Source organism: Pleurodeles waltl, chromosome 5 (assembly GCF_031143425.1).
Source record: "Pleurodeles waltl isolate 20211129_DDA chromosome 5, aPleWal1.hap1.20221129, whole genome shotgun sequence".
In the NCBI taxonomy this organism is placed as follows: domain Eukaryota; kingdom Metazoa; phylum Chordata; class Amphibia; order Caudata; family Salamandridae; genus Pleurodeles; species Pleurodeles waltl.
Genome location: NC_090444.1, coordinates 1,411,604,602 through 1,411,626,109, shown reverse-complemented (window position 1 = coordinate 1,411,626,109; position 21,508 = coordinate 1,411,604,602). Strand labels below are relative to the sequence as shown.

At 39.1% G+C, this 21,508-nt stretch overlaps 1 protein-coding gene across 1 annotated transcript in view; it reads right to left on the bottom strand.

Moving 5' to 3' along the window:
* LOC138296505 (CD109 antigen-like) overlaps positions 1-21,508 on the bottom strand; it is a 775,136-nt gene that overhangs the window by 604,351 nt on the left and 149,277 nt on the right. The window contains exons 4-6 of the mRNA XM_069235676.1: positions 13,838-14,068; positions 13,561-13,686; positions 2,490-2,529 (exon numbers count right to left, since the gene is read on the bottom strand). Of these exons, the coding sequence (XP_069091777.1) occupies positions 2,490-2,529; positions 13,561-13,686; positions 13,838-14,068 (397 nt within the window). The remainder of the gene's footprint in view (positions 1-2,489; positions 2,530-13,560; positions 13,687-13,837; positions 14,069-21,508) is intronic.

The following is a 21,508-nucleotide window of genomic DNA, read 5'->3' as shown; positions in this document are numbered from 1 at the left end:
TCGTGAGTTCTTTGTTTTGACGTCTTACTCACGGTTTTCAGCGTTTCCTCTGGATCGATCTCCTCCGAGTCCGAATCCTGGGTGGAGAATGTTTCTTCCTCCTCCTCGAAACGCCCTTGTCCTGTCGGCGCCGACGCCATTTGCAGTCTTCTTGCTCTTCAGTCCCTGAGTGTCTTCCTGGACCGAAACGCTCGACAGGCCTCACAAGTATCCACCTTGTGTTCTGGTGACAAACACAAGTTACAGACCAGATGTTGATCTGTATATGGATACTTGTTATGGCATTTTGGGCAGAAGCGGAATGGGGTCCGTTCCATCAGCCTTGAAGAGACACATGGCCGGGCCTACCAGGCCCCGACGGGGGATCGAAAAAACCCTGAAGGGCCACCGGAGCTCTTCGAAATTCAGTGTCAATCTGTTGTAACTAACCCGATACCGAACGCAAACAATACCGTCGATTTTTCCGAGATTCTAACTAACTTTCCGACCCGAAACACGGAGCGAAAAGGAACACGTCCGAACCCAATGGCGGAAAAAAAACAATCTAAGATGGAGTCGACGCCGATGTGCAATGGAGTCGAAATGGGAGGAGTCCCTTGGTCTCGTGACTCGAAAAGACTTCTTCGAAGAAAAACAACTTGTAACACTCCGAGCCCAACACCAGATGGCGGGATGTGCACAGCATGTGTATCTGCAGCTACACATGCCATCGAACATATATATATATTAACCAACAAAAATTGCTGCACTCCCAGAAGTAAAGATTAGCAGATTTCATTAATTCACAGAGCAGCACTTCAAACACCAAGACCAATTGTTTTGCAATATATATGAATATATATATATGCATGTATATAATATATACATATATATATAAAGTCATAATATGTTTTACTCACAAATCAATGAAAAGTAAAGTCTTGTATATGATGCACAGGTCTTTTAATTTAATGTTGAGCTCCAGTAGGAGCCAATTCTGTGCTTCCAGGGCTGGTCTTGCTGACAAACGTTTAAACCTAGTTTGGATCATTCATTTTGTAACCTTTGTAGTATTTTATCAAGATTTGATGGCAGCCCAGTAGTACAATTTTCCCATTTCTATGGCTTGTCAGCTACATGTGGTTCCTGCAATCTGGAAGTGAAACGTTTACTCACTAGGAACACTTACAGTTTCGCCCTCTTAAAAAATATGTACAAAAAATGAAACGCAGTTTTCTTACTCTTTTCTGCGGTAGTCAGGCAGGATTGTAGCCTGGAACGCTACTAGAAAAGAAGCATGTTGTGGTGTCATGCTTCTTGTATAAGAATATATGCTTTAGTTATGTTCAGGCAAACAAAGTTTGGTTTCGTTATTACAGTGATAGATGCTATCTTTTGACAATGTTCATCTGAGTTCTTGGTGAGTTTATGAGTCCTGGGCATATATTTGAAATTGGAACTGATGATGTCACAGATATGCCACTGGAAGGGGGACTACATTGAAGAGGGGCTATTGAACTCCTATTGACAACAACACACTTCTCTTCAAACTGATGATTCCTCTGACTCCATAAACTGATCTTGTGTTAGGATGCAGAGGAAATAATGCATCCATTTTAAAGGCCATGCCAGGATTGCTCATCTATGGAAAATGAGATAAGTATCCACTGGACATGGTGCATGTAAGGGCATAATAATCCACACACCTGTGTAAAATCATTTGAAAAGAACATACTATAAATAGCAATGAGTCACATCGGTGGCCACTTACTCTGCAGGTGCAATACACTGTGGATAGCTCTCTGGGCTGTAATGCCAAGGAAGATCGAGGCTGGGTAAATTGGTCATCCTTGAAATCACACTTGCACATCCAATTAAGGTCAAAGAAAAATCACTACCATGGTTTTCAGTGTGTACGTATGTCCTATCACTCCCCCAGTGTCCATGCCTGTGTCACCCTTCCTTCCTTCCTTCTTGTTTGAGGTGTCAGTGCCCTTATCACCCACCCCTCTTTTTTGAGACCTACAATTAATGTAATTCTTCAGAGGCCCAGTATAATTTGAGCAGTCCTTTTTCATCTATGCAGAAAGACCCTCACTCAATTCCATTTACCTCCCATATGGTGATGTTACAATAAGATTACTATATAATTTTTCCTTGCAATACAGATAATATAAGAGAATCCATATGAGACATTCACCAAGCAAGCTACAATTATCAGTATCTACTAATTTTTATAAATATTTTATGGGCGTGGAGTCGGACACACTTTACCCCGTGTAATATGTTTGCCTTTTTTGTCAGACTATAAAAGGTTTAGTCTAGTCTTATACGAATGCCTGATTGATATGGAAAGACGGAATGCTATAATACACAATAATGCCAAACAGCCATACATTCCTTCTTATGTGCAATTTTCTGTGGCACTACGCTGAAGCTCGGTGATACACATATGGCTGTCTTCAGAATGCTGAAATCATTAAGAGAATTGCAAATCGGTAAATACTTACCATATTCCATTACTGTAAACGTTTGAAAGTGATTTTGCTTCTGGGGAAAACAAGAGAACAGACCATTAGCGACAATTTGAAAGTGTCTTACACATAAGGTCAAAGCCACATAGCTTTTCAACAGTATGCATGTCAACAAAAACGGATTATTTTCATTAGATTTGTTCTGCCCCAAAACAGCAATCAATCAGAGTTTTATGGTGGAGTCTAACCTTAACTGCGATAGCATAATTGTTTTTCTTTTTTTTTAAATCTAATACTAGAGTTTTAGTTTTGTGTACACAAGTATGATATTCAACTTTCTTTCAGCGATTATGTTATCACACACAAATTGTTTCCCGGGTTAGTGCATTTGAAAACTAAAGCAGGTTTCAGCAATCACAACTGAAACAACCGACCTGTGATTCAAGAAACAACCACAAGTTAAACTGAAATTGGCCACCAGACAAAAAGAAAAACTGTTAAGTGTTAACGGTGTCTTACATTGACTAATGGTGGATATTTACCAAAGATGGAGATTTGGCAATGATTTTAGTCGTCAATGTATTTTGTTTTAACAATTCATGTTTGTTTAATCTCATTAAGATTATTAGGCCCGATTTGCAAAGCAATTGGTGAATTAGTTACAGAAGTAGGGTCATTTAGAAGCGATTCCCAAAGTGTGAATTTACACTGGCAAATGGATTAACTCGCAGGTAAAATTACCCCAGTGAGACATAATCTTGAGTATGAAAAATTTCGCAGGGGCGGGTGGAAGGGTTTTTCAGGCTGAGGATGTCTACAAAATAAGGTGAGGGAGCACTTCCAGTTCTGTAGGTGGTTTAACATGATAGGTGTCTCCAAAGGGAATTTTTTTTTTTTTCTGGTGACGAAAAACATATAACAAATGTTTAGCACGTCAATATAAACCGATGTGTCACTTTCAGGCATTCAGAAATATATACTTCTGTATTTTCAAAATATGTACAAATTTACGCATGCAAGTACTCCTGGTCACCTGACAATTATTCTAGGGATACTTTGTTTTTAAAAAAAGTGTATATAGGGATAATGCCACAAGAGGAAATTTCTTACATTCTTTATGAATGGCACCCATTATATATCTATATCTAAAAATCAAAGGTTAAAGTAATGTGGATGGGAGAAAAAGCTTCCCCAGCCAATCAGAAGGATATATATATAATATTCTTGGGGGGACCAAGAAAATTGTGGGTTCCAAAACGTTAATTATCCATATAAATTCTCGGAGGAAAATTAAATTCTTCAATACTGAAAAAAGAGCAGGAATAACAATACATTTGAAAGAAAGTTAGAACTTCACCCATAAAGTGTGCTCTTTTGATTTGGTTTAAAAACATTATGCTGTTTTTGAAAAATTAGCATTTAAAGAGCTGCTCGGTGTGGGCAGTGGGCATGAATGGGTTAAAAAAGTTGGGTATATCTGGATGCTTGAGCCCAATTGTGTCAAAATATATAATTTTACCTAAATAATTGCCATCATTAGACCAATGCAAACATAACATCAGGGAAGGGAATCTTAGAACAAATAAGGTCTACAGGATAGACTTGTAGAAAAAGGAAGCTCTTGTATACAGCCAGAGTTATTTCGATTTTTAAAAAAACAGTCGCCTACAAAATGGACGAAAAGGAGTTTAGTAATTGTGTTGAACACTAGTGAGCTCTGCAACTAAGCTGTACATTGCCGCAAGGGTGGGGGTTTTGCGAGTGCCAATGTAGTTGTAGGAAGAAAACAACTTTGTATAGTGTGGCATGGCGCTCATAATGTATTCAAAGTCTTTGAGTGAAGCTTTCAAACAAAGCCTATTTTTTGTGCCTGGTAAAACCTACAAGGGGTATAAAAAAGGGATGAATGCATCATCTTAGCCCCACAAGGAGAGCAGGATAGCACGGTACCAACCTCTCCCGCCTGAAAAAAAGAGAAACCTTTCCTTTCTGAATTTGATTTCAAAACAACAGTGCAATCTCTGCTCCACTTCCACCTAGATAGAGGCAACTCTTGCTCAAAGGCCTACCCAACACCAAACATCTTACATACTGCTGCATGTCTCATAAGGGGATTGAAGTTCAACCACATCCCCCCCAAAGCTGAACGAGCTACGTTAGCTCCCCACCAAACCCATATCATCTTTAAAAACAGCTGCATCGTATGCAAGGTTCACTTAAGAGATACTGCGATATGTAAGGTCAAGAATCTAAATACATCAGGTGGATAGCTCATCAGAAATAAGGACATTTCCAAACTAGAGTCACAATGTGCAAGGAGGAAAAATCAAGGGCCAGGGCTTCTCCATCTATACTGCTGTATATGAAATAACATTCACACCAACATTACAACAGCTCTAATCCTTCTGCTATTCAGACAGAAGTGGAGGATTCTGAAAGTACACTATCCTCCCACAGGAACTCACGTCATCTTTCTGTCTGCAAACTATACTGAATTGTACTTCTGAACTCTCATGCTTGATCAATGCTCACCTGCTTCAAATGTGTTTGCTTTTCAAAAATACCGTTACATACAAACAATATTGGATAATCAAGGTCGGGAAACTTCATTTCCTTGGCCTTCTAGAAAACACTGATCAACCAGAATTTGGAAATATGCACAGGAGGATATGGCCGCTTCACAGGAGAAACCAAAGAAAAACCTAATGGTAAAAAATGACAGTAAAAGACCAGCACTCCTAGCAGTGTCATTAACAATATGCCTGTTATGTGTATATGACTGAAGTTTTCATTCCTACTGCCTATGCTGTACTTCATTTCAGAATTGGGGAATATTGCACTGTCAGTGGTGAAACATGCCCTCCCAGGGGTCTTGCTGTCCCGGTTTATTGAAACACTTTTTTTTGCATGGGGAAGCCTGTAGCGACTGCCCATACTGTATCTTTTGATCATTGAGAAAGCTTGCAAGCTCCCTCTAGCCTATGCACTACCTATATTATGCACAGCATGGGAAAAGCTTACAACATCCTACTCATATAGGATAAGCTTCTGCCATCGCCACTTTTTCTATGTACTGGGTAAGGCTGCATAATCTCTTTCTACTCTGTATATATGCAGACAATGTTCTCTCTCGCTGCCGTAGTGTGCCATTCTCTGTTAGGTAATTCACTAAAAACGGATCCAGGTGTGACCAGCTGACAGCCTTAGGATGGTCACCCCTAATTTTTTGTCTGCCTTCCTCCACTTGTTGGACACTCTTTTTGCTGGTATTAGGACTCTGCACACTTTACCACTGCTAACCAGTACTAAAGTGCATATGCTCTCTCCCTTAAAACATGGTGACATTGGTTTATACCCAATTGGCTTATTTAATATACTTGTAAGATCCCAGTAAAGTGCACTACATGTGCCCAGGGCCTGTAAATTAAATGCTACTAGTGGGCCAGCAGCACTGATTGTGCCACCCACATAAGTAGCCCCTTAACCATGCCTCAGGCCTGCCATTGAAGGTCTGTGTGTTCAGTTTCCCTGCCACTTCGACTTGGCATTTAAAAGTACTTTCCAAGCCTTAAACTCCCCTTTTTCTACATATAAATCACAGCCAGGGTATGCCCTAGGTAACCCATGGGGCAGGGTGGTATGTAGGTAAAAGGCAGGACATATGCCTGTGTAGTTTATATGTCCTGGTAGTGTAAAACTCCCAAATTAGTTTTTCCACTACTGTAAGACCTGCTCCTTCCATAGGCTACCCTCATATACTGTTTGAGTGGTAGATTCTGATCTGAAAGGAGTAACCAGGTCATATTTAGTATGGCCAGAATGGTACTACAAATTCCTGCTGACTGGTGAAGTTGGATTTAATATTACTGTTTAAGAAATGCCACTTTTAGAAAGTGAGCATTTCTCTGCACTTAAATCCTTCTGTGCCTTGCAATCCACGTCTGGCTGGGTTAGTTGACAGCTCCCTTGTGCATTCCACTCAGACAATCCCAAACACAGGATGCTTAGCCATGCCTGCATAATGAATGGATCTTCCTGGGATGGGACTGTGGGGGGGGCCTGACACTTACATGTCAAAGGACAGTGGCCTGCCCTCACACAATTGACTGCCACAGCCCCAACTGGGGGCCTGGCAGATAGGATAGAACTGAAAGGGAACCTTGTGCACTTCTAAGCCACTCTTTGAAGTCTCCCCCACTGCAAAGGCACATTTGGGTATTTAAACAGGGCCTCTGACCCTACCAACTCAGACACCACTGGACAAGATACCAATGGGGAATAAACTTTACTTGAAATCAAATATCGTCCTCACATTTCTGTGAAGGAACCTTCCAGAATCTGCAGGAATCCACAAAATTTCTACCCCCCCCGCATTGTCGCATCTATACGGATAAAAATTGTACCCCACTTGTCAGCCTAAAAACATATTTTTTTCAAACTGCCCTTTTTTACCCGTTTTGGTTCCCCCTCAATTTCAACATGTTTTTGTCTCTTCCCTGTCACAGGCACTTGTCCCACCTACACACGTGATATATCATTTTTATCAGGAGATTGGGGGGAACATTGGGTGGTAGAAAATGTGTGCAGGTGCGGTGATTCCACACAGAAATGTAGGGAGAATGTGATTTCTTTAGCTAAATTTGAGGTTTGCTGAGGATTCTGGATAAGAAAACACTGGGGGATCCACGCAAGTCACACCTCCCTGGACTCCCTCGGGTATCCAGTTTTCAGAAATGTCTGGGTTTGGTAGGTTTCCCTAGATGGCTGCTGAGCCCAGGACCAAAATCGCAGGTGCCACCCCCGCCCCCTGCAAAACACATAGTTTTGTTGTTGATAATTTTGATGTGTCCACGTAGTGTTTTGGGGCATTTCCTGTTGCAGGCACTAGGCCTATCCACACAAGTGAGGTACCATTTTTATTGGAAGGTGTTGGGGAATGCTGGGTAGACGGAAGTTTGTGTCTCCCCTCGGATTCCAGAACTTTGCAGCACCGAAATGAGAGGAAGAAGTGTTTTTTGCCAAATTTTGAGGTTTGCTAAGGATTCTGGGTAACAGAACCTCGGGAGAGCACCACAAGTTACCCAATCTTGGGATCCTCTAAGTGTCTAGTTTTCAGAAATGACCAGGTGTGTTAGGTTTTCCTAGGTGCTGGATGAGCTAGAGGCCAAAATTCACAGCTAGGCACTTTGCAATAAACAGGGCAGTTTTCTTTGGGAAAATGTGATGTGTCCATGTTGTGTTTTGGGGCATTTCCCGTTGCGGGCACTAGGCCTACCCACAAAAGTGGGGTACCATTTTCATCAGGAGACTTGGGGGAATGCTGGGTGGAAGGAAGTTTGTGGCTCCTTTCAGATTCCAGAACATTGCAGCACCGAAATGTGAGGGAAAGGTGATTTTTTTGGCCACATTTTGAGGTTTGTAAAGGATTCTGGGTAACAGAACATGGTGAGCGCCCCACAAGTCACCCCATCCGGGATTCGCCTAGGTGTCTAGTTTTAAAAAATTCACAGGTTTGGTAGGTTTCCTTAGGTGCCCGCTGAGCTAAAGGCCAAAATATACAGCTAGGCATTTTCCAAAAAACACGTCAGATTTCAATTTAAAAATGTGATGGGCCCATGTTGTTTCCTGTCGCGGGCACTAGGCCTACCCACACAAGTGAGGTACCATTTGTATCGGGAAACTTGGGGGAACACAGAATAGAAGAATAAGTGTTATTGCCCCTTGTCTTTTTCTACATTTTTTCCTTCCAAATGTAAAACAGTGTGTTAAAAAGATGTCTATCTGAGAAATGCCCTGTAATTCACATGCTAGGATGGGGACCCCGGAATTCAGAAATGTGCAAATAGCCAATGCCTCTCAACACCTTATCTTGTGCCCATTTTGGAAATACACAGGTTTCCTTGCTACCTATTTTTCACTCTCTATATTTCACCAAAAGAATTGCTGTATACCCGATATACAATGAAAACCCTTTGCAATGTGCAGCTCATTTATTGGCTCTGGGTACCTAGGGTTCTTGATGAACCTACAAGCTCTATATATCCTCGCAACCAGAAGAGTCCAGCAGACGTAACTGCATATTGCTTTCAAAAATCTGCCATAGCTGGAAAACGTTATAGAAGAAAAAGTAGACGGAAATGGCTCTTTTTTCACCTCAATTTCAATATTTTTTTATTTTAGCTGTTACTTTCTGTAGGAAAACCGTGAAAGATCTACACAAATGACCCCTTGCTGAATTCAGAATTTTGTCTACTTTTCAGAAATGTTTAGCTGTCCATCCGGATCCAGCATTGGTTTCACATCCATTTCTGTCACCAACTGGAAGGAGTCTGAAAGCACAAAAAATAGTAAACATGAGGTATGTCCCAGTAAAATGCCAAAATTATGTTGAAAAATGTGGTTTTCTGATTCAGGTCTGCCTGTTCCTGAAAGCTGGGAAGATGGTGATTTTAGCACCGCAAACCCTTTGTTGATGCCATTTTCAGGGGGGAAAAAAAACACATGCTTTCTTCTGCACTCCTTTTTTCCCATTTAAAACAAAAAAAGAAATTTTAACTATATTTTAGCTAATTTCTACGGCTCCTCCAGGGGAACCCACAAACTCAGGGTACCTCTAGAATCCCTAGGTTGTTGGAAAAAAAAGGAAGCAAATTTGGCCTGGGTAGCTTATGTACACAAAAAGTAGCCAAAAATAGATGCTTGGCACAGGAGAGGGAAAAGGCCAGGCAGCGAAGGGGTTAAAGGCTGTCTTCAGCTTGTAACAGTCCCAATCGTACTAATCATAATGCGTGGAAGCATCCATTGTTGCTCTTTAGATGCCTTTATGAGTCCACAAACCAGAGTAAGTAACTATGAGCAACTGCTCGAAGGATTCAAACTTCAAGTGACTAGAGGCCTCCTTCTTCTCAATTAGAGCATCACAGAGAATTTCATTAAGGGTTCAATGAATACTCTACGGTTTCCCCTTTGGGGATCACTTTGGATATATTTTTCCTGTTTCATTCAAAAACACTTTGCAGTGACGTGGTTACTGGGACTGTTACCATGTTTGTGCAGAGGCCTTAGTTAAGTGAAGAACCAGATAGAGGGGGTCATGGTAATTTTCTATTCTGTCCATCACCATCCTATCCACACTCAAGCTCCCCAATTCATTATCATATAGTCAATAATATTGGCCCTATTTCCTGCCTGAAAAGAGACTTTGGGTGGTTAGTCTGATATTGTACTACTGTTTAAAGGTCTCAGCCCTGCATTTAGAATTACCAAGCACATATGCTTCCCTTTTTTAGTCGCAGTGTACTGCATTGATTGTGTATGAGGGATACTCAAACCAAAGTCCTCTTCAATTACTACTTGGTCCTGCAATACTGGGTGTCATCTAGTATCAAAATCTCCACAGATCAGTATATTACCCAGGAACCTTAGCAACTTGAGTCTCCTACTGTGGTAACATGTATTTCAACCTCCAGATTGGCTTAAAGTAGCAAGTAAAATATTCAGTGCAGTTAGCATTGATGAAAATTCAATGGCACCAAAAGTGGATCCTCTAGAAGGACATCTCAGAGACCAGGCTGGGTTAAGAGGAATATAGTAAGGCATGTAGGAGAAAGAGAAAGATTCAAAAGAATGATTAGGACAATCTATTCTCCATCTGTCCTACAGATGATCACAGGTTGTATAACTGGAAGTGTTTTTCTATTCATACCTCAAAATGGATAGCATGAAGGATTATAGAAGATCTAGTTATTGTGCTAAAGTCTGCTGCCTGTGGCAACTTTGCACTTCTTGCAGATGCCAAGGTGTCATCTCTGACGGGCCAGTAGACTGATTTAAACCTGCAGCACTGTACAAGAGAATGTAACAAAGAGGTGTGGACGCCACGTCTACAAAATTAATAAACTGCAGCTAATTAGGACAGAAATGAAAACACATGATGCATTCATAGGCTGGCACGTCAAGGATGGTACTCAAAAATACCAAATATGCTGATGACAGTTCTGAACTCGGAATTTTATAGACAACTGATGAACACTGAACAAGAGCCTTTCCATCAAGTGGGTTGCTTCCTATCTCAGATGAAAAGATTAATTAGCACAGAAGAAGGTAGAGGCCACAATACATACAATGCATTTTCAAAATGATGAAAAGTAAAGGAGCCTCACTTAATATGGGTGGAACTAGAGGGGTGATTTATATGTAGATGGACACCTCGCCGTTCCGCCAATATTAAATAGCTGTATCATTTATATGCATTTAAAATTAGGGGTAATAAATGTTCAAGAACATTCTTTGACCAGGGAACATATTTGAAAAATGAAAATTGAAGGACTGCAGTTTTCTGAGAAGGGCAGACCTAGAAGCTGTTCTGTCTGCTGTTTAGATTATCCCCATTAGCCCACTCTTTCAATAAACTCCTCAATCAGGTGGCATAGAATTTAAATTTCACAGGTATTAGTTTTGCCTTCATCTTGACTTTCATGTTATATAACCAAATGGAGATCATTTTCTTCATGGTTAGTCTTTATTACTGCCCGAGCCTATAGGCAAAATAAAGATTTGTCTTTGTGAAGGGGGACATAGGCTTTCCCTCACCTTACTTGTTGGGGGTAAAAGTTCAATGAAAGTTAGGGGAGACCTTGATTTTGGAACTCAAGCACTTTTCTGTGCATACTGCAAAAGTCACTGCATTATGTGAACAATAGCTTAATGAGTTGAACGTTTTTGAAATGGACAACTAAAGGAAGTAAAGACCCAGAGGGAATAGTTTACAAACAAAATATGACATTTAAAATCTGAGAGGCAATGAAGGAAAGTGGTGATTCATTTTGGATTGTGACTTTGAAGAAAATGCAATGAGTCTAAATTGGGGATAAAATGATCTTACAAATTCATACCTAAAAAATGCATGCTACAGTACTACAGATACACTGCAATATCATGATGTGAATTCTAAGAAGTCACAGGTAAGATGCACTGGATACGTGCAACGTAAGTGACACCAGTGCTTTGAGAATTAAGAGCACTTGATACATTCTGAAAAAATGCACAAACTGTAAATAATGCATATCTAGAAAAGTAGCCTAGGTTTTGATAATTAACCTGGCATTCCAAAGACATCTGTAAATCAATATCAGAGCAGAAGTTAAAGACAGACCTAATCAGGGCAGACAGAGATCTGAGACCATAGTGCCATTAAAGGAAAAGGTACTAAGTTACTCTTATTTCCATTATGATTTAAGTGATAATGGTGGATTCAGTCATCAAATGCCATCTTCTAGAATATAGAATTGTGCAGTAGTGGCATTTACATCCCACTCTATGTTCAGAAACAACAGATTGTCATCAACATATATAAAAAAAATTAGTATTCAAAGGATTTCACAAACACCTGACAGAAGTTGCAGTGCCAGGAAGAAATTTGAGTCAGTACCTACCCCTACAGTACCTTAGCAGTTATCTGACAGACGTCTGCTAGATGATGCAAGGGGGTTAGTGCCACACACACACACACACACACACACACACACTCTATACTGGAAGATTTTTGGTCCTTACATCGTGAAGTATATATCAATGTATCATAGAGCAACTGATTCTGAAAAACGTTACAAAGGTGAATGCAGTGATACTGTCTGTCAGCCTATATGATTACCAAATATCAAAACCACTATTGACTGCAACTGTTTACAGGTGGACTCTTCTCTGACAAAGATGCAATTTGTTATAGGCTTTAATATTTATTTTTTTAATAGCCCAGATATCATCTGTTAAGTATGAAAGAAAGAGCAACCGGAAAATTGGGCAAAAGGAAGAGAATAAACTGGCATCCAGATTAGGCTTGTTTAGTACAGGGTCAAGCACTTCCTAGTTCTAAATCATTTCCACTGGCACTATGCTCAACATGGCATTCATCATTTTACAGATGTACACTGCTTTTAAACACTATGGTTAGTCATAGACCATGTTGGGAGTTGAAGGGGGTAACTATCCTGTAGTTTTAGACAAATGCAGCAATGCATGATTATTGACTGATACATTAAAGGAGTTGGAACTTCATGCCAACATTTGTCATTTTCAAGATTTAAATTAAATGAATTCTCCTAGTGGCTCACAACGTTCCCTGGAGGGTGTAATATTCATAGATCAGAGTCCATCATTGATCAGTTGATAGTTGAGAAGATTAGCAAGACAAATGAAATGACACAGACTATTAACCTCTATGATTAAGTGTTGAAACTACTACCATCGGTTCCTAGTCCCAAGGTAAAATCGAGTCTGACAATGATGCAATTTGTCAGAGACTTCAATGATTTTATAAAATAGGCCAGAATCCGCTCCCTGTCAGTTTTGAAAGCTAGAGCAACTGGGAAATTAGGCAAAGTTCATTTCACCCATATACATAAAACTGCTGCTGTATATAACTAATCAGGACACCGTGTGAATTTGTTAGTCACTGGGGTGCTTGGTGAAGGGCAGTAAATCCAGTAGGAAAGTGGAAGACAGTGATGAATATTCAGGTCAAATAACTAAACTTGAGCCATCATTAATTGTGACTACAATAGATTCTCACATAACCAACCCCAACCTGTGCCTAACCTGTCATTAAATAATATTTTCTACCAACGATGAGCATGGTTTCTAGTAGAGGCCTGAAATCCTGAGTCAACTATGTCTCAGCTAAGCATAGAAGAGGAGAATGAAAGGTCCAATGGTAGAATGAACCTTTTATCCTCCAGGTGGAATGAAGTAGTGAATGCTAAATAGCGTTGTATTGTTATGAATGTTGGGATTCAAGTGAGTATTTACAGCATTTTGAGTTCATCGGGCTAATCGCTGACAGTATTGGACAGATATAAACAATTTGAAGAAAAGAGACAGTCATTCTGGTGAAAATTTTCAATATAATTGTCTTTGGCGGGTGACTCATCCAGCATATAAAGGAGTGAGTCATTTGCAGGTCACTAGTGGGGTGAAAAAAGGGCTTGCATTGTGTGCGTCAACTATGCTGACTTGCTGCTGGCTGACCCATTGCAAAACCAAATACTTTTTGAGTTTTATAAGACTGTGTACAAATTCTGTAAAAGTCCACAAATGTATTCATACTTACATTCACTTGTACTTGTATGGACCAATCACCGAGTGGAGGATGTTCAGATAATTGAAAGGTTTGGGAAACAACACCCAAATCACTTTGCTCTTCCAACCACTGTTCAATAAGATTTCCTCGCGGATCCTGGAAAAGAAACAGATTGAGTGCCCCGCTTTGTAAAATACACGTGCTTGGTTTCATACCTCTAGTGATTGTCAGACACCAATCACACTCAAGTTCAATTCAATTCTGAGCATAAATGCATAGAACATTAGGCAGTCTATCTCCAACCTACCCGAATATGTATATTTAGAGAAGCTTCATATGGTTTCAAATCCAAAAACACTGTTAGGAATCGCATCTTCACTTCTTGTCCTGGTTTATACTTGGACTTGTCAGTCTGGATAAAGACAAAGCAACCTTTGCTTTGGAACTCCAGTGAGGTACTGTTTGAAAATACAAGCTGGTCTTCCACATATCCTTCCACATACAATGTATGTACACCAGCAACACTGTTCATTGGCAGCTGAAAAACAAACAACCATTAACAATCACCTTCTAGCATCAGGGTGTCACATTTTTGATAATTAAATAATCTGTAAATATATTTTTTACTTTACAAAGAAATATATACAAAATTATCAGAATATTTCTGTAGGTGCATGAAAACAGAAGTCCCGCTCAATATAAAAATTATAAACCCACATGTAGCCCTTATTCTAGAATACACTTTAGACTGTCGAAAGGTTTAGAGTCTCCAAAAATTCATAGATTAAAAAAATCAATTACTTCAAAACTCAAATGCAAAACAGATCTAAGTGTTTAACATGAAACTCACAGTTAGTATTATTCTTTTTAGAATTATGAAAAATAGTTGTATAGTTTACGTAAAACATTATATAAGGACGATGGATGGAAAATGTGTTTAACAACTGTTTTGCTATATTCCCAGTTTAGCTAACAAAATATATGTGTAAAGCTGTGAAATGTAGTTTTCAATTTTGCAGTTATTTGCAATTCAGGAAAGCAACACATATATATATATATATATATATATATATATATATATATATACACATACACACACACACACACACACACACACACACACACACACATATGCTTTTGTTATGTGTGGTGTAACATACATTAATTCTAACTGTGTCGAACTCATAATCCCTCAAATGTCAACCTGATCAAGCAGCTTGGCGTGCAAGTGTGAGGTACGTCAAGACATTGTGTTACGTAAGTACCAGAGTGTCATGAAAAGTTGTTGCTTGCTCTAAATAAAATCATTTTATTTTGTGAGACAACCTGCATGTATACCAGGTGGAATCCAATCATGTTAAAAATCTATATGTGGATTTGACACTGAGATTTGAAATTCGCTGATTCTCAATGTACTTTTAGACAAGCAATAAACAGCAGTATTCCTATTACACACAAGTGGCAATAAACATTAGTATATTCCTTTTGAGTGTGGTGATGTAAGACAATGTAAACTTAACCATCAATGATAGACGTTATAGTTATTACTTGCACTGTATGATATTTTTGTTACGTGGTGAACATTGCTATTCCTAAAGTTTTTGTTGCCATTTTTAAGAACACCTCCCATTTAACAAAGTTTCTGACACAGCTTAAAAAAGCTATATTGACAATACCTTCATAACAGAGTGAGCTTTCTAAATAAAACAAGGTTCACTGCAGCTGCAAATATATGTTGCTTTTTATTATCCACTGTAATCATTTATTGCATTTTATTAACGTATTTCACCAGCTTCAACTTCAAAATATAATAATCTATGTTTATATCTTTTTACAGCTTTACAGTGTTGCAACTGATGACTTAGCAAGAGAGAACTTCAAAAGACTTCAAAAACTACTATTTACATGGCCTGTTCACAATTGCAGTTGAAGGCGTAAGTTGATCATACAAGTGGAGCAGCTTGATTTATTATGTTGCTTTCGCAATTCACAAAAAGTGAACTTGCACTACTAAATCAATGTACTTACAGCTAATATAATTTGTATATAGTGTAACATTAACAGTGAGTATACCTTCTTCTTACAGGCCTGAGATACCCTGGCAATTTTGTGCACACACTAAAATGTGTTAGTTTGTGCAGCAGTTATTCCCTTATGAGAGTGACAATACGCAGGGATCACCCAAACATTTCATGGTTGGTATTTGAAAAGAGGATTTCATGGGGACAAAATAATAAATGAAAGTACATCTGCGGTAAAGTGAAATGGTTTTCTTGTGTGCAGTTGCACAAGGTGTAGAATTACACATGTAACATGCAAAAATAGTGTTGAATGCAAATTACCAAACGTTTCTACATGCCTACATCTAACAAGCTAGGTACAATATGCTAGGGCAACCAAGTAAACCCCCAGGATACAGGCATACAGAAAAGAATCCCTTGAAGGAGCAAACTTCTGCTTAGTATTTTGTTTAAGGACTAGCGGTAAAGAATATATCCACTCTTCTTATTACAATATGGAATGAATAGCAAATCAACAATAGATTGCATCAGATGTGAGGAGTATTTCTGTATAAATAAATATTAAGTACAATTTATTAATCACAAAACGATATTAATCACAAAAGGGAGATTAATTACAAAAAAGGGTTAAAAAATGAAATAAATCACTTTCTCCCATTGTTACACCTAGATCATGCCATAAAGTTCAAATGGTGATCCGAGGTACCACGGGTATCACCCAATAATATAGTCCTCTTTATAATTCAAAGAATATTTCTTTAACATAAGGGATTTGCAAATCTTTATGATTAAGTAATTGTAGTGATTGCTGTGTCGAAGTTTCAGTCTCCAGTCATCTGATCAGAACATGAGACCATCCTCAGGACGAAGTGATGGATTTTATTACAAGTATGGTGACCCTTGTCAAGTAATGAAACAATGAGTATCCAAAGGGTATAATCCTATAAAGGTCAATGGATCCAGACAATGTTACTTAAAAGGAATGTGCCATTTAGGAGAAACATGGGATACTGAATCGAAACAAACGAGCCAACATAGGAATGAATCAATGTGGTACTCCTCTGTGTCAACAGAATTTCTTGGGGAGAGGTGCTGGCGTTACTCAGCTAAGTCAATCTGCACATGCCGTAGGCTGCAACAAGCTTTTGGAGGGAGCTAGGATTGCGTTTTTCATAAAGAGCACATCTGCACACCAAGAGGTTCCCTTTAGTGCCAGGAATGGCTAAGGCAATAAGTGAATTTTTAAAATAAAAATTTTTTTTTTGCTTTTAGCCAATGGTTTGTTTATATTGGATAAATCAGCTTCTCCAACAATAACGTTTGACAAAATAATGATAAAATAAACATTGACAAAGCTAAACCCATGAAAGCCAAAGCCAGAATAATTGGGTTTGACAATGCTTGTTTAGTATCTTTTTGAGTGTCATTTTTCCAGATTCTAACAAGCTAACATTTGTGATAAGTGGATTTGTTTGGTATTTTGTAGTCGTTTGAGAGCAACCTTCTAAATAGAGCTACTGTACACCTTGTATATAAAATTATTACATAGAATGAAGGCTGGGTAGCAATTCAGTGATTAGTTGGCTCCAAAGCTCCAGATGAGGAATGCATGTGGTGAAACACATTTGCACTGCAAACATCGTTGGTGCAAAGTCAAGTACAAGCTGAAATAGAGTAGATGGACCTTTAGTCCCAGATGGAGGTGCGACTTGAACAAAACAACAATTCATCAATGACATTTAAGTACATTAAGACCTTCAATGATGAAAGAGAATAGTAGATTTGCAAACCAGGAAGTTTTCATGGCAGATTAGCAAAGTTATAAATTCAAATCATTTAAGGGTGTTAAAGGTCGATGGTCAGTATATGGGTATATCTATTGTACACTTCAAATTTATTCAAAGTTAGCCAATATAAAACAAAATGTGAAGAGTTGTCATAAAGCAAATTTGAGCAAATTCACTTTCCCATGAAGCTAACATTCCCTAGTATGTCAAACTAGAGAAAATCAAAAAATGTGCAAGAGAAGTTCAGGCAGGAGATGTCAGAAAGTAAAGCCTTTGAAAGACAGAATCAATTTAGGATTCAGTCAGATAAGTGAGAATTGATTTGCTCAGGAGTCTAACTCTTTGGGCAGGTGTAAAGAAGAGCTTCTGGTCTCAAGAGAATAGAAAGGGGTATCCGAATCTAATAGCACAGCAATACATAATCAAAACACACATTTTGAACAACATGAAACTCTCCATATGATTCCCATGGATGGAATGCCAATCAGAATCAGAATCGAACAGTTTATCTTTGTTTTTGTCCCTCTTTCTAGCCATCACACAATGGAAATCCCAGCAGCAAGGCCTTCAAGAAATATCTCATAGTAGGATGATACATCATAGTGAGCGTGCTCTCAGCACAGGTGCAGCAATTCATTATTCAACTGTCAATGAAATCCATACAGATATTCACACAGAAACTTTAAACAAGAAGAATTCAAAGTTGACAGTTATAGATTGGCTCCTGAACCAAGAAAAAGAAAGAAAAAACACAGCAGCCAAACTCACATTTTCGTATTGATGTGAATTATCTAAACTGAGGACTATATTTACGAAGGTCAAATTTTAACATGAAAAATCACACTGTACATGTATATAGGTGGGAAATGCAAATTAATGTACACTGTGCAAATTGTAAAATAGTGACAGTTTCTCCACACGTTTTGCTACAATAAGGAGATGAAGGTTTGTTAAGCATAGGAAATACTACATGTCGGAAATGTAGGGGTGTTGAGTGCTCGGGATGGCCCTGAATATCTTGTTCTGTATATTGCATTTAACAGATGACTGCTAATTTTGGCGCAGATTCACAGAAAATTGTGATTGCCTGGTATCATTGAATAGTGCTCGTTTGGCAAAGTTGATGATGTCTTCATGGGGGACAATACATACAGGAAAGCAACAAGAAATCTGTTACTATAGTTAATCATTCTCACAATCAGTGGATTTATTAGGAACTGGACAGACTCAAAGTGGAGATGTGGTGGAATGTTTTGATTAAGTAACTGTATAAACTAGCAGTTGTGTAATCGTGGGTTGTAACAGACAGCCATTTCTCTTGATGAAGGTTTAATTAAACTATTATTGTCAAGAAAAGTGTGCATTCAAAGATTATCTGATGGAAGGGATTCACAAGGTGGAAAAGCACATGATTTCTATTTACAATGTGATGACAATAAATCAGTAGACAGCCATTCCGTGTATGACTAGATTTTTTAATTTAAAAAAAAAGAGGTATGAGGGATGTGATCTAATGATTTTAATTTCAATAGCATAGAGATAAATGAGAAACCAAGAGGAGAAAAACAAAATCTCCAAGGGAGGTCATACGAAGTAAAATGGGAACTCTCAACATTGAGCCTTGAATCATACTAAGGGGTGCATTGAGGCAGAGAACAGTAGTTGGAGAGATAGGAAAACAATCTAGATACTTGCCACCAAGGATAAAAACCCACGGTATCACCTTGTCGTTTACCCCATTCTCTCCATAACAGTCCTTTCAAGTTGGAACTCTAAGTACTGCCTGTCCATTACCTAAGATCAGACTCATCTTTTTAACACAGGCCCTTGCTTTTCTTCAAGACTTTGCCTTCCTGTCGGGCACTTATTTATTGCTGGATATCTAGACCCAGTCATCTGATTGACCAAAACAGGTTTCTTTTAACTGTGTGTTGCAATGACTCACTCCCTTTGTATGTCCCCAAACCCAAATGCACTGCAAGGCCGAAACAAGGATAGTAGCACTTTACAAAAACAAAATAAAATAAAAAATAAACCGGATACATTCATCTGATCTAAAGTCACAGGCATTGTCACACCCTCACTCACTATTGTGTAAGGATGGGAAAAACTTATTTGACACCAGCTAACATCCTGCTAACAATATTAAAACACAGGGGGCTTGAAAGGGAACTTTCATGTTTTTAGTTGTTGTACTCCGGCATGCAAAAATTCCCTCATGAGTGACAGGCGTGGTCTCAGAAACATGAATGGCTTTATTGCGGAGTAGTAAAACGAAACAGTTATGCACCTGTGCCCCAGTGATACAATTGGCCCCGGCTGGCCTCCAAAATCCTTAAGATGTCCCTGCACAAGTACGAAAACAACTACTTAAAACACGTTTAAAGATAATAGAGACCTAGAACGATTCCAAGAGACTAACCTGAAAAACAAAGGAGTTCACAATGATAACACATCGTTGAAATCTTCAAAACAGTAAAATCAAGGAATGCTTCCAAATTTTGGAAACAGGCAAATGGGACGGAGTGTCATGTCTCGTCGTGAAAAGGTATATTGCGACATGCACTACGTGCAAGGTAAACAGCGGTGCAGTGTAAGGGCAATGAAATATACGATGGACTATTGGCCTCTGGTTTACATTGGCTCACAGCTCCATCTTGTTGAGTCTGGTTGTGTGCGTGAAGCACTGTTCTGTGTTTTTCCACAAGCTTCTGCAAGCTGCAGGGTGGAGTGTTTTTCTGCTCAACTGCGCTCCATCTGCTTGGTACGAAGGGCGCTATTTACATTCCACGAGCTATCAGTTAGGACAGGGAGATGCGCCTGTAATCAAGGAGGAATTCAAGCTTCACCTTGGAGTCCTCTTCTGGGAACCTGGCTCGTTCTGAGAAGACGTCTTGAAGGGTGAACAAGGTACCGCCGATTGCACAATATGTAAAGGAGGGGGTCTTTTTCTCGAAAAGACTCCTGGGCGTTACTAAATACTATAAAGGTCACAGCAGAGGGATGCAGAATCTCTTTTCGGTGAAGACTTTCATTTTATAGTCATTTGAGCCTATTGTGTGTGTATGTGTAGTATGCATTTATTCTTGCAGCTATTCTCATGTTATTGTTCATGATATTTTAGTGTGGTCAGTTTTGCTATATGAGAACTTGTCCCATAAATAAACTTGATTATTCTACTTATTAAGGTGTTTGAGAGTGATTGTTTCACGTTGTGCCCTAAATTGTCCTGAAGTTCATAGTTCTGTTATTCTGAAGTGTAAAGCAACACAAAAGGAACAGATATACTAATACAGGTGATACTCATATTAATTTCTCCTATGCTGGTAGAAGCACAATATAGCAGGAAAACAAAGTGGCATGTTTCCTCTCATTCTTTCTGAAGCATGTTATTTAGTCCTGACATACGTTAAAGAGGACATTGGAATGAAACTGTTAAAATTAGATCTGGGCTGCTTGATGAGTGTCTTTTTCAACTAAAAAGTACATGCTGAACTTTTTAAATTGACTACTCCCTGTCCTTGGGGCTCTCCTAGGACTACCTTAGGGTTGACTTATATGTAATAATAAAAAGGAAGGTCTGGGCCTGGCAAGTAGGTTAACTTGCTAGGTTGGCATGGCAGTTTAAAACTGTAACAACAGGCTCTGCAATGGCAGGCCTGAGACATGTTTTAAGGGGCTACTGAAGTGTTTGGCACAATCAGTGCTGCAGGCTCACTAGTAGCATTAAATTTGAAGCCCTGGGTATAGGTCGTTCACTTTACTAGGGACTTACAAGCAAATTAAATATGTCAATTATGGATAAGCCAATGTAACCATATTGTTTATAAATTCCTTTCATTAGTTTATTAGGAATACATCAGTAGAACTTCACAACTCTCCCACACCCCTAACCCCCACCCCACCAACCCAGCAATGAGAAGGAGCATGCCACAGTAGTCACATATCGTTATCCAGTAAAACATAGTATTCGAACTGCACAGTTTGTATCCAGGTAGACTTCACTTCAACAATTCAATTTCAGTGACAATGTGATTACCCGTCTACATGCTCTGCACCCTGCCCCTCATCAGGATCCTCCATCCACTGCCACAGACGTACCTTTGTCATATCCCATTCCATCCTACCCCAATGTCCTGTTCCAGTGTAAACTAATCTGGGTCTCACCCC